The sequence below is a fragment of the Gordionus sp. m RMFG-2023 genome, chromosome 4 (assembly GCF_954871325.1).
Source record: "Gordionus sp. m RMFG-2023 chromosome 4, tfGorSpeb1-WG-v2, whole genome shotgun sequence".
Lineage (NCBI taxonomy): Eukaryota > Metazoa > Nematomorpha > Gordioida > Chordodea > Parachordodidae > Gordionus > Gordionus sp. m RMFG-2023.
In genome coordinates, this window is record NC_088778.1 from 11,308,753 (window position 1) to 11,322,649 (window position 13,897).

General features: G+C 25.9%; 1 protein-coding gene across 5 annotated transcripts in view; it reads right to left on the minus strand.

Annotated features, from left to right (window-relative positions):
• LOC135927995 (uncharacterized) overlaps positions 1-13,897 on the minus strand; it is a 71,322-nt gene that overhangs the window by 42,891 nt on the left and 14,534 nt on the right. For all 5 annotated transcript variants that reach the window (XM_065464291.1, XM_065464293.1, XM_065464292.1 and 2 more), the window contains exons 2-7: positions 4,882-4,930; positions 4,150-4,231; positions 3,960-4,088; positions 3,835-3,903; positions 3,255-3,445; positions 2,936-3,040 (exon numbers count right to left, since the gene is read on the minus strand). In XM_065464291.1, the coding sequence (XP_065320363.1) occupies positions 2,936-3,040; positions 3,255-3,445; positions 3,835-3,903; positions 3,960-4,088; positions 4,150-4,231; positions 4,882-4,930 (625 nt within the window). The remainder of the gene's footprint in view (positions 1-2,935; positions 3,041-3,254; positions 3,446-3,834; positions 3,904-3,959; positions 4,089-4,149; positions 4,232-4,881; positions 4,931-13,897) is intronic.

Here is a 13,897-nt window from a genome sequence, read left to right on the forward strand (position 1 = left end):
TTATAATATTTAAAAATTTATTGTATAAATCAATTTTAAAAAAAATGTAATTTAACAATTACCTAAAATATAAGTAATTCTTATGCAATAATGGTGTTTAAAAAAATACGACAATATTATCAAAATATAAATAATACACATTACTTTGATTAAATAGTATTAATAGCAGAGTTAATACAAAAATTATATAAATGTTATAACTAAGAATTCATTTTAAGAAAAATATTGATTATAAATATTATATATTAAAACTAATATAATAATATTGCAATTTTTTGATTTGAAATTATAAAGAGGTCTACTTTTTCTCTGATATTTTGATAATTCATCTAGAATCAAATTTTTATCTAAAATAATCTCCTTATAAATATTTAATAGGGCTAATTCATTTAAACGTTTTTCACCATGGTATTTCTTAAATAGGTTTTACCTTTTTAAAGTTGAAAAAGACCTTTCATTAGTGCAGGTACTAATTGGTAAGGTAGCAAAAATAATTAATAATGTTTTGATATTAGGCAAGGAATCTAAAGTGTAATTTCATATGGAAAGGGCCAGTAGAGCATTTTTTGGTATTCTATTCTGTCAAGATTTTCATACCAAATTCCGAAATCGCAAAGTAACTTATCATATGAGCCTACTAAATCATCAGCGTAAAACTCTTTTCTTAATATCCCCTCATGTTTCAAGTGTAATCAACAGTTTAAACTCAACCGGCAAAAGAAAATAATAGCTTTTAAAAATGATCGTTTTTTCATATTGACAAATATAAAGTTTTATAAAATGGAATATGACAAACTAGACAAGTTATATGCAATGCGAAATAATTTAAAATTTATTCCCACCCTTTTTTGCTTAGGTATCCAGTCGATCATTGAATTGATAAATCGTGAGACAAATTTGACCCTCAATATTTGGTATTTGGATGATGGAACCCTTGCTGGTCCATATGATGAACTCCTAAAAATAGCCCCTATAATAAATAATCTAACCAATATTGCAGGGTTGTCTCTTAATAACAACATATGCGAATTTTATTCACCAGATGAAATCTTTACCGCTCCTCATAACTTCACACCCATTAACCTATCCGGGTTCACACATCTTGGATCTCCAATAGGCGGCAATAAAGCAATCGAATATTTCAAAACAAAATTTCTCCGTAATTTCCACCTTTTACATAAAATCCTTCAAGTCCTTCCTTCCCATCAAGCTTTCTTCCTTCTCAAAAACTTTTTCTTTATCCCAAAAATCTAACACGCCTTCCACTCTGCCCCACTTTTTTTATTCCCGGAACTTCTCAACAAATAGAATCAACAATCAAAGACTCTTTAGAAGGCATTCTCAATATAAAATTCAGCACTAATTCTTGGATGCAGGCCTCCTTACCCTCGAAATTTGGGGGTCTTGGCCTAAGATCACCCGCGTCACTCAGCCTTGCTGCCTTTTTAGCCTCAAAATCAAGCTGCGGCTTAATTATATCACTTAACAATAACCCCACAGACCCCCACGCCCTAACAATCTGGAAAGAGAGCTCTCCGCTCCAATCCCCACATCACGAAAGCAACAGGACTGGGATCTTCCCTTAATACGCCACTCCGTTGAATATCTAATATCGAGTGCTGCTTCTAAGGGATCCCCATCAATTCCACATTTATTATCTCCCATTATAGTTGATCATCTCTCCCTCCCACAACTACAATTTCCACAACTTTTGCCTTCCCCTTTGCCCAGCTCAAACTTAGGACTCCTCTTAACAAACGAAGAATTACGCATAGCAATACGTCTCCGTCTTGGTTGTAAAATACTAGCTAACTCCGCATGTACATTATGTTCCCAACCCATTGATTGTTTCGGACATCATCCTCTTCATTGTCGATTTTCTAAAGGTAGACATTCTCGAGTGAAGTTAACGGCACCATTCTCCGTGCTCTACGCTCAGCTCAAATTCCAGCAACCCTTGAACCCTGTGGCCTCTCAACCGAGAATAATATACGGCCAGATGGGATGACCTTAAACCTTGGAGTAATGGAACTCCATTAGCATGGGATTATACTTGCATCGACCGATTTGCTCCCTCGTTTAGTAACAACTTATTCGTGCGAGCGGAAAACTCTAAAATTAATAAATACACTCCCCTAACTAATCGCAATCTCATACCAATCGTATCAATCATGTCCTAACCTTCTTCAAATCCCTTGGTAAAAAAATTCGCACCATCACTGGTGACCCACAGGAAGGCTTCTATCTCAGACAGCGCATTTCTATTGATATATGCAGATCTAACTGCATTGCCATCCACGGCTCCCTTTTTTGACCTCCTCTCACCCAACATACAATTTATTATACTAATATTTTTTATTATACAGTTTTTATATAGATTTTATTTTACAAATAGTTTAAATGATATTTTTAATATATATTTTTAAATTACGTATATATGTTTTACTTTTAACGCTCAATTTGACTAATAAAAATTTTAATATAAAAAAAAAAACTAGTAAATTAAAATAAAATTTGTTTTTCATTTTTCATGGAGAGAGGAAGGAGGGTTTGAACCCCCCATGCCTAAGCCACTGCTTCTTATATATTAAATAAAATGTCCGGAAATTGGAAAAATCAAAAAAAAAAATTTTTTTATCTAAAAGTATAATCATTGTACGTAATTTTGATATTAAATTTGTATTTAGTTACAATCACGTAATCTTTAAGATATGCTTAATTGAATGAAGGCCTATCATGGTAAAAATAGGTCATTTTTGCTACTTTGAACCCTAATATCTCCAAAAATATAAATGTTAAAAGGCCAAAATTTTGGGTATTTCTTAGTTACATTAACTTTTTTTTGCTTACCAAATTTTAAAAAAATCGAAGGGAGTTGGCCGAATCGTGGTGATTTGTCATGGAATGACCCTGATGCTGATATTTTAAAACTAACCATAATGTGTCGATAAAGGACGATGATAAATGTATATGGCTTGGCAAAACTTTTAAAAGACCCGTGAACGCTTCAAATACACAAGGTAGAGGTGAATTTGACGATCTAATTAAAAAAAAATTTTAAATAATTAATATTATACCCATTTTTTAAATATTTCTTTTTTAAAAAAAATAATTTTATAAGCCTCTACTCTTTATTTTCACATGTTAATCATCATGTACCATGTATGAAATTTGAACTAAAAAGGGGATTGGTTCAAACTTTTTTAAACTTTTCATATAAAATAATTTGAAATCCAAGATAATATTATATTTACTTAATTGTATAATAGTTGCAATCTTCGGCTAAGTACAGCATCAACATATCGATTCTTTTATCAAAGCCTATCATTTTTTCACTGTGATTCAAAGTGTAATTTGTGTAATTGACAAACATGTATTGAATATTGATCCTTATAACTTTTCTAATTTTAAGATCGCCGACTATTTCATACGTTTGTGTCAACAACTTTCAACACGAGATTTTAAAACATAATATTTATTTTATATCAACAAATTAATCAGGTTCATACACATCTAATATAAAATTAGGTGTCTCTTATAGCACGTCTAAATGAGGCAATAGGATAGAATGTCCTTTATATCTTTTCTAAAGTCAGATATAGGTAAGGTTAATTTATATGATATAACTAGGGTATATATTTTAAAAAACCAATTTTACTCAAAACTTATAAAATTATCATATTTAATATTGTCCTGAGGATATTTTGTTAGCGGAAATTCTGTCCTAGCACCGTCATCTTAAAGCTAGCTACTGCATTGAAATTAATATGAGATTTATAATACAATGCCATTCAATTTATTATATATTATTATATATCTAAATTACTAACTTACCCGAAAAGTTTGTATAATTTTCCCAGGTTCAAAATGGTGTGGATATAATTTTATCATGTCACTAATGATCTATCATATTTTGAAGATAAAAATTGTATAACTATCATATAAAATATAAAAGTAACTTGGATGATCAATATTTGATTCGTTTTAGTTTTATCGTATAAATTTTGCGATATGATAGCTAAAATAGCCATCGGAAATTTACTTTCATATCTAGTCTCAAATTCTGTTTCGCCTTCCGCTATTATTTTCTGTTAACGAGGAAACATAATTTTAAAATTAGGGGAAAAAAAATTCACACTTAATATTAACTTGAAACCCTTGTAACGCTAATTCGATTAATTTTTCAGATTGAAGTTCCATTAATAATCCAAACATTTCAATATATTTATCTCTTTATAAAATAAAATAATTAAGATATACAACAGTATTCAATATTATTCGTATTCTATTCGAATTAGAGACCTGCAAAATTATTTTGACTCAACTCAACCCGTAAGAATAACAGCATTTTTCCGATCCCCCAAACCCGGGTTATCGGGTTTTGCAGATTTTATTTAAATTCAAATACGACTAATAATATAAAAAATCATATATAATTTAATTATTATTCGTATCATAGTTATTAATTTTTTATATGAATAAATAACTGCCAAGCCGAATTTAATTATTATTGGTACGATATGCATATTAAATTATGATTAATTTTGTTGGTCTAGCATATTACGATATAGTATATAACTAGACGCTTATAACACTTTTAGAGTTTTGATATAGGGTCTCAGAATCTTACGTACCCTGATTAATATAGGGTTTCCCCACTTTTATCAAGATTAAACGGGAGAACACGCCGTCTCGTTACCATTAAAAAGAATTGTTATTTTTTACGTAAAAACGTATTCAAAATTAAGAATCCTTCATAATCGAGGGACAATTACAGTGATTCTCAGTTTTAACTTTCCCTGTTAAAATTACACTGATCCCACCAGAGACATTATTATTAATCGGATTGTTATACTACTTATAATATAAGTTTTTTTTAACCTTAGCAAGCAGTATCTTTTGTTGGAATTCACCGGGTTTTCATCTAATTCTAAAATTTAAAAATAGATATATATAATAACATAATTATATATAATCAATTTAGAAATTATTATATTATGTATTTATAATATTTAATGTTTTATTTAGGGTTAGCATGTGATTTTTTTAAAAATCGATTTATTTGATTTATACTAATATTTCAATTAGAGAAGTTACAGATTTAGATTGAAAAATATATGATGTCATAATTTTTTTTAACCTTAGTATAATATTTCTTCGTAAATAATTCGATATGTGCAAACTGTTTAAACAAAATTTAACTGGTCGATATCAGTGAGTCGTAAAGAAAATCATTCATTTCTAAAACGAATACTACTATGCATATCCTCAAATAAAACTGTTAAACTAAATTAAAAATTTTTGACTAATAAATAATGGTGGTTTTAATATTTTAAATTTTAGATACTGTTATTTCACAATTAGATGTGGTGGCTGATACATTATCCAAATTTAAAATATCCTTAATTTAAAATGATCTTATTATTAGTTTTGTGACAATTGTTTAGTATGCCACAAAAATTTTACTCCCTCTCCTTTCTTTTTCTGCTATATAGGTTAGTTCTTCAATTATATTATGATAAATATGGTTTAATCAACCTTTTTATTCTGAGGATAAATCAATTGTTTATAACAAAATATTACAAACATCTAATAAGCAATCTAATCATTTTTAAAATGTTTATTTATTGACAAAATTTAAAAAAAAATTAATTATGTCTGAATTAGAATAGTTTATCATTTAATTATTATTATCTGTTTATTTTTATAATCCACTAATCTGAAAATCAATATTATTAAAATACTTTAACCGGCACATTTCTTATCCATCTTCTAAACCCCATATATGTTTCAAATTTAACAAACGATGAAACTGAAGTGGCATGGAACGTGGCTAATTTTAAATCTTCACCCAATCTCTTATCTATCAATCATGGTAAATTCAAGCTACATCTGACTCGTTTAATAAACTTATGTTTTCCGATGAAATAATAAAAATGAATGATGGTTAGCAGGACCATTTAATTTTAGAGTAGTTTTATCATATGGAGCAGAGTGTATTCCAAACTTAAGAATATTTAGGAAAACTAGTTTCCTTTTAAACAATTAAATTCAAATATGAATGTCGAGTACATAAAAAGTTGAAATGCACTGTCAAAGTTAGGCAAAAAAATTGATCTTTTTAACATCTAGATCTTGAAAATATCATGATAATTCTCTTAAAATTTTATAAAACAAATTAAATTATACTGCATTATTCTAATTATTGATAAAATTATTTTTATTGTAAATGCTAAAACTGATGCTTCTTTTATTTTTCTGGACTGCAAGCCCTGAACCCGAACAGCCGGGTTGATAAATATTTCACTGAACCAGAACCCATTTTTTAGAAGGAGGGTGAGTTCACAGTCATAAATTTAACAAACTAATTATTTTCTAGAATATTAAATAATTTCTCTACATTGATATTAGAATTATGCAATTAACAATTAATTATGTTAAAAATTGAAATAGTGATACAAAATAAATCAGGTATTATTTTTATCTAATAAGTAATTATTACTAGTACAATTTAGTATTTTTTATATAAAAATTATTTAATTCTAAAATAATCTAAGTCTTTGTCTTTCCTTATATTAGTAAAATTTTTAATTAAATCACTAATATTTTTTTTAAAATCGGGGTGATTTATACCACGATTTTTTTATTAGCCTACCCTAGTTTTATCTAATATATATATTTTTTAAAATAACATATTGTTAATGAAACTTTAAATTTTTCTTATAAAAAAAATTTATTTTAATTTTTAAAGCTTGATAATGTTTACATAAGTTTTCGTTAAAAAGGCAAATATTTTTTTTTAATTTATTACCTGTCTAAAATTAGAGTGCACTATGTATCATTTTAAAATTAAAGTTATGCCAGATCATGAGAGCACTTATAGTCGAGACTCGAGGAATATAAGAAAAAATTATACCTTTACAATTTTGATCAAAACTGACATGTGAGATTCCAGGATAACTTATGTCGTGTCTTAACCAAAATCAAATTTCAATTCGTTTATCTGCTCTTAAACATTCTTAAAACACTCATAACTAATTTCCATACCGAATAAGTAAATTAAAATAATAAAGTAAGCCACCATAAATTCAAGAATATATTCCAATCGTACCCCAGTGGTAAGACGTTTCGAAATCATGGAAATACGCACTCCAATTAGATGGCATCGAATATCAACCCAGTTTAATCGAGAAATAAAAATTGACACAATATAGTAAAAAATTGATATTGAACCAACATACATCTAGTGTTGCGTAATCGGCTAATTTTAGCCGACTAAAAACGGCTTAGCCGAGATTTTAGGTGGAAAAATTGGCTAAGCCTAATTAGGTATAGCCTAAAAATCGGCTAAGCCTAAAAATCGCCTAAACCTAATTAGGCTAAGCCTAAAAATCGGCTAAACCTAATTAGGCTAAGCCTAAAAATCGGCTAAGCCTAAAAATTGGCTAAGCCTAAAAATGGGCTAAGCCTAAAAATTGGCTAAAATAAATTAGTCAAAATTCTGCATCGATGCTTATCATTAATTATTATTTATTTATTTTAGTAAAATAATTTATTTTATTTATATTTAATGTAAATATTTTATTATTATCAACAAATAAACATGATATGATTTAATATTTTTTATTTATATTATTATATTTTGAAATGAAAATAAATTTATTTATTTGATGTTTTTTTAATAAAAATAATAATATGCTGCTATATTGTAAAAATGTAATATTCTCTATAATATAATTTATTAGTGATTTTCACAATCTTCTTTGTAAATACATCTTTTATTGAGGAATTATATTGTAAATTTTATTAGATAAATAAACAATCTTTTAGGTGAAATCTTTTATCATTTTTTTAAAATTATCTATTTATTATTAAATAAGGTGGATTTTATGAAACTTTTTTGATATTATTTTATATGATCTTTTTAAGGATAATATTTTAATGTGACAATTGTCATAATCGTTCTTTTATAAGTTTTTTGAATTTTTTTGAAGGAAGTATGTTAAAATAAGTATTAATAACATGTGTAAATACAAATTTAGTGAAGATGTACCAATGAAAAGTGACAATTGTCATAATCGTTATTTTTAAAGTTTTTCGAATTTTTTTGACGAAAATATGTTAAAATAAGAATTAATAACATGTGTAAATATAAATTTAGTGAAGATGTACCAATGAAAAGTGACAATTGTCATAATGGTTAATTTTAAAGTTTTTTGAATTTTTTTGACGAAAATTTGTTAAAATAAGTATTAATAACATGTGTAAATATAAATTTAGTGAAGATGTACCATAGAAAAGTGACAATTGTCATAATCGTTATTTTTAAAGTTTTTTGAATTTTTTTGACGAAAATATGTTAAAATAAGTAATAACATGTGTAAATATAAATTTAGTGAAGATGTACCAATGAAAAGTGACAATTGTCATAATCGCTATTTTTAAAGTTTTTTGAATTTTTTTGACGAAAATGTGTTAAAATAAGTATTAATAACATGTGTAAATATAAATTTAGTGAAGATGTACCATAGAAAAGTGACAATTGTCATAATCGTTATTTTTAAAGTTTTTTGAATTTTTTTGACGAAAATATGTTAAAATAAGTATTAATAACATGTGTAAATATAAATTTAGTGAAGATGTACCATAGAAAACTGACAATTGTCATAATCGCTATTTTTAAAGTTTTTTGACGAAAATATGTTAAAATAAGTATTTATAAAATAAGTATTAATAACATGTGTAAATATAAATTTAGTGAAGATGTACCAATGAAAAGTGACATTTGTCATAATCGTTAATTTTAAAGTTTTTTGAATTTTTTTGAAGAAAGTATGTTAAAATAAGTATTAATAACATGTGTAAATATAAATTTAGTGAAGAAGTACCAATGAAAAGTGACATTTGTCATAATTGTTATTTTTAAAGTTTTTTGAATTTTTTTGAAGAAAATATGTTAAAATAAATATTAAAAACATGTTTAAATTAAAATTTAGTGAAGATGTGCCATAGAAAAGTGACAATTGTCATAATCGTTAGTTTTAATTTTTTGAATTTTTTTGACGAAAATATGTTAAAATAAGTATTAATAACATGTGTAAATATAAATTTAGTGAAGATGTACCAATGAAAAGTGACAATTGTCATAATCGTTATTTTTAAAGTTTTTTGAATTTTATTGACAAAGATATTTTAAAATAAGTATTGATAACATGTTTAAATAAAAATTTAGTGAAGATGTACTCTAGATAAGCGACAATTGTCATAATCGTTATTTTTAAAGTTTTTTGATTTTTTTTGACGAAAATAGTTAACTTGCATCGATACTGATTTTAAAATAGAAAAAAAAGTTTATCCAAATTTTAAACAAGATTGTCTGGTGAAAATTGGTAAAAAAATAATAATTTCTAACTTAGGATTAGATATTATAATATAAATTTTGCATATTAATTTCTGACCCGATGAACAAATGTAATAAAATGCCAATTTGCTCCTGTTTTTGGGGAAGAATCTATTATTACCATATGTTTTTCTATGGCATATACTCAGGCAATTTTAATTTTACAATCTATATTTTTACCCATTTACATCAAAGAAATTTTAAAAATAACGATTATGACAATTGTCAATTTTCTATAGTACATCTTCACTAAATTTTTATTTAAACATGTTATTATTACTCATTTTAACATATTTTCGTCAACAAAAATCAAAAAACTTGAAAAATAATGATTATGACAATTGTCGCTTATCTAGAGTACATCTTCATTAAATTTTTATTTAAACATGTTATATATACATATTTTAAAAGATTTTCGTCAAAAAAATTCAAAAAACTTTAAGAATAACGATTATGACAATTGTCACTTTTCTATGGTACATCTTCACTAAATTTTTTTTTAAACATGTTTTTTAATACTTATTTTAACATATTTTCTTCAAAAAAATTCCAAAAACTTATAAAATAACGATTATGATAATTGTCACTTTTCTATGGTACATCTTCACTAAGTTTTTATTTAAACATGTTTTTACTACTTATTTTAACATATTTTCTTCAAAAAAATTCAAAAAACTTTAAAAATAACGATTATGACAAATGTCACTTTTCATTGGTACATCTTCACTAAATTTATATTTACACATGTTATTAATATTTATTTTAACCTATTTTCTTCAAAAAAATTCAAAAAACTTATAAAATAACGATTATGACAAATGTCGCTTTTCATTGGTACATCTTCACTAAATTTATATTTACACATGTTATTAATACTTATTTTAACCTGTTTTCTTCAAAAAAATTCAAAAAACGTATAAAATAACGATTATGACAATTGTCACTTTTCTATGGTACATCTTCACTAAATTTTTATTTAAACATGTTTTTAATACTTATTTTAATATATTTTCTTCAAAAAAATTCAAAAAACTTTAAAAATAACGATTATGACAATTGTCACATTTTCTATGGTACATCTTCACTAAATTTTATATTTACACATGTTATTAATACTTATTGTAACCTATTTTCTTCAAAAAAATTCAAAAAACTTATAAAATAACGATTATGACAATTGTCACATTAAAATATTATCCTTAAAAAGATCATATAAAATCATCAAAAAAGTTTCATAAAATCCACCTCATTTAATAAAAAAGATAATTTAAAAAAATTATAAAAGATTTCACCTAAAAGATTGTTTATTTATCTAATAAAATTTACAATATAATTCCTCAATAAAAGATGTATTTATAAAGAAGATTGTGAAAATCACTAATAAATTATATTAAAAAGAATATTACAATTTTACAATATAGCAGCATATTATTTTTTTTATTAAAATAACATCAAATAAATAAATTTATTTTCATTTGAAAATATAATAATATAAATAAAAAATATTAAATCATATCATGTTTATTTGTTGATAATAATAAAATATTTACATTAAATATAAATAAAATAAATTATTTTACTAAAATAAATAATAATTAATACTAAGCATCGATGCAGAATTTTGACTAATTTTTAGCAGATTTATATAGGCTTAGCCGATTTTAGGCTTAACCTAATTAGGCTTAGCCGATTTTTAGTTTTAGCCGATTTTTAGGCTTACCTAATTAGGCTTAGCCGATTTTTAGGCTTAGGCTAATAGGCTTAGCCGATTTTTAGGCTTAGCCTTATTAGGCTTAGGCGTAGTTTTTAGCCGATTACGCAACACCACGTTCATTTTTTTATATATTTAATATAGGAGTTTTTAGTATATCATGGAGATAGTGAACTGATAAAGAAAAGATAATTTCTAGAAAAAAGATGTCTGAAAAGAAAGTTGCAACGCCGACAATAAACTAAATTATCATTTCTTGCGGATACTTATTAAAAGTTTTAAACTGAATCCAAACCCGAAAGATAACTTCCCATATGACTAATATTCCAGCAGCGGAATTAATCCAGTCATTTTGACACTAATCTCGTTTTTTCACAAAATAAAATATCAAATGGAGTACACCGTTTGGACTATGGATTATATTTCATAAGCACTAAATATTCTATAAAGAGATATATATTATTTAGAAGCTTAAAAAATAAAATATGAATTTAATACAAATTATGAGTAATTACGGTTAACCAGATATAATATGTAGTGGTGTAAACATTTCTAAAAAAAATCGAAAGCGTTCATTTTCAAAAAATGTAACGCGTTCACGTTCGTTCAAAATTTTATGATAAATTTTTTTTATATTTAATTTAATTAAATAAATGTCTTATATATTTTAACACAATATATTAGCCATGTTAAAAAATAATATAGTTTTATTTGATAATATCAGGCGCGTACGCAGCGGGGGGGGGGGGGACAGGGGGACAAATCCCCCCCCCCAAAACCAAAAAATGCAGATGCCGGATTATATTTTTCAAAAATATTATTGTTAATATTAATTTATATTTGTTAATATTTATTCTTATCTCATATATATATATATATATATTTAATTACATTTATTTATCACATTCATCTACTAAGTTATTTTATCAATCAATTTCGATTTCAAGTTTTCCTTGGCGTAATTTACCTATTATTTTCAAATTTTAGTGGCGTAATATTTATCTAAATTTCTAATAAAATAATAATTATCTCTGAAACTCCTTGTCCAACAGGGAGAAAAAAATTGCAAGCTTGTCCAACGAGATCGAGTCTCCGCTACAGTAACAGCTATTTTGGAGTTAGAAGAGCTGATTATTAATGCTATTACTGAAATATCACAATGGCTTGAAAGAAATATTTCCTCAGAAGCAAGAAAATTATTGGATTCAATACTTTTTCCAAATTTTTTTTCTCATTAGAATGTATTATTTAATTATACAACTATTTTATGTAATACTTTTCAAAAACATAACATTGACTTGATTAAGAAGATGAGAATAGCGGAGAGCATTTTATTAGAACTCAAGGAAATAGAGCTAGTGTTGTTGAAGAATTTCATATTTTATATGTTATTGTTGAGTCAAAAGCAGAGCTATACGTGTTAAATATTTGTCCCCCTCGACTTGCAGCAAGCAAGCTCATCATCAAAACATTAATATAGGATCAGTAGAAGAGTATTATAAAACAAATGTCCCCTCTCCCAACCTTTTTCATATGGTGATAGAAAAAAAATATAAATATTTGTTATATTTTTATCATGAAGATGTTAAAATATCTTATGATGCCTTATTAGCTGAATAACTATGATTAAAAGATTAACTATGGTTGATACAGTCCCAAAAAATGCTATGGATGCTTTTTATTTCAAACACATTTTAGATTATACTCCCAATTATTAAAATGGTTATATATATATTAGCAGCTCTTTAGTAAACTAATGAGAGAACATTCACTTTTTTAAGAAGAATAACAGAGCCTTGCAGAGGTACCATTTGCAGGACCAGGCCCAGATTTTTTTTAAAAATTTTTTCCGGCCCGGGTTTTTTTTAAAAAATTTTCAGGCCCGGCCCGGCTAGCGCCCGAATTTTTAAAATAAATTATATTTATTTTTGATATTTATAGCTAATAATGGCGATTTCAAATATTTGGTTTTAAAATATACAACTCGGCTCGGATATTTTTTCTTAAAAAATTTTCAGGCCCAGCCCGGGTGTTTTTTTTAAAAAAAATTACGAGCCCGGCCCGGGTATATTTAAAAAAATTAAAATTCGGGGGCCGGGCCTGCAAGTCTGTGAAAAACATACCTATGAAATACAACATCTGAAAGTAGATTGAATGATTTGGATCTTTTGAATATTCATAGATATTTAACGCCAAGCAAGGATTGATAATTGAAAAATTAGCTCAAAACATACAAAATACAATTATTCCTAAGAAACTTTTTGTGTATTAATTTATATTTACAACATTTAAATTTTTTATACTTTATATATTTTAAAAGCTCAAAAAATTCAAATTTCAATTTTGGGTCATTTAAGTGATTCATATCGTGGGTTATATTCACTTTATATTTTATGATTCACATTTAAATGCCGGTTTATATATATAATTTTTTTAATTCACATTAGTTTAAAATTGTGTATTAGAAAAGTTATTAATCCTAATAAATTTATGCTTAGTATTTTTAATTAAAAATATTTCTTAAAAAAATTTATTATCCCCCCCCAGACCAAATTCCTGCGTACGCGCCTGGATAATATAATTATAAATATAATATAATATAGTGATAAAAAGATATTTTTATTTATAAAAAATTTTAAAATTTTTATAATTATTGTTTTTCAAAATTTTCATCTGATAGACAGAACACTTGGCAGTTAATACGACAGTAGGTATACTAAAAACGCGCTCTACAGGGGCAGATGGGGATTGCAGTATTATACTTAATAAACAACTCTTTTAGTGGG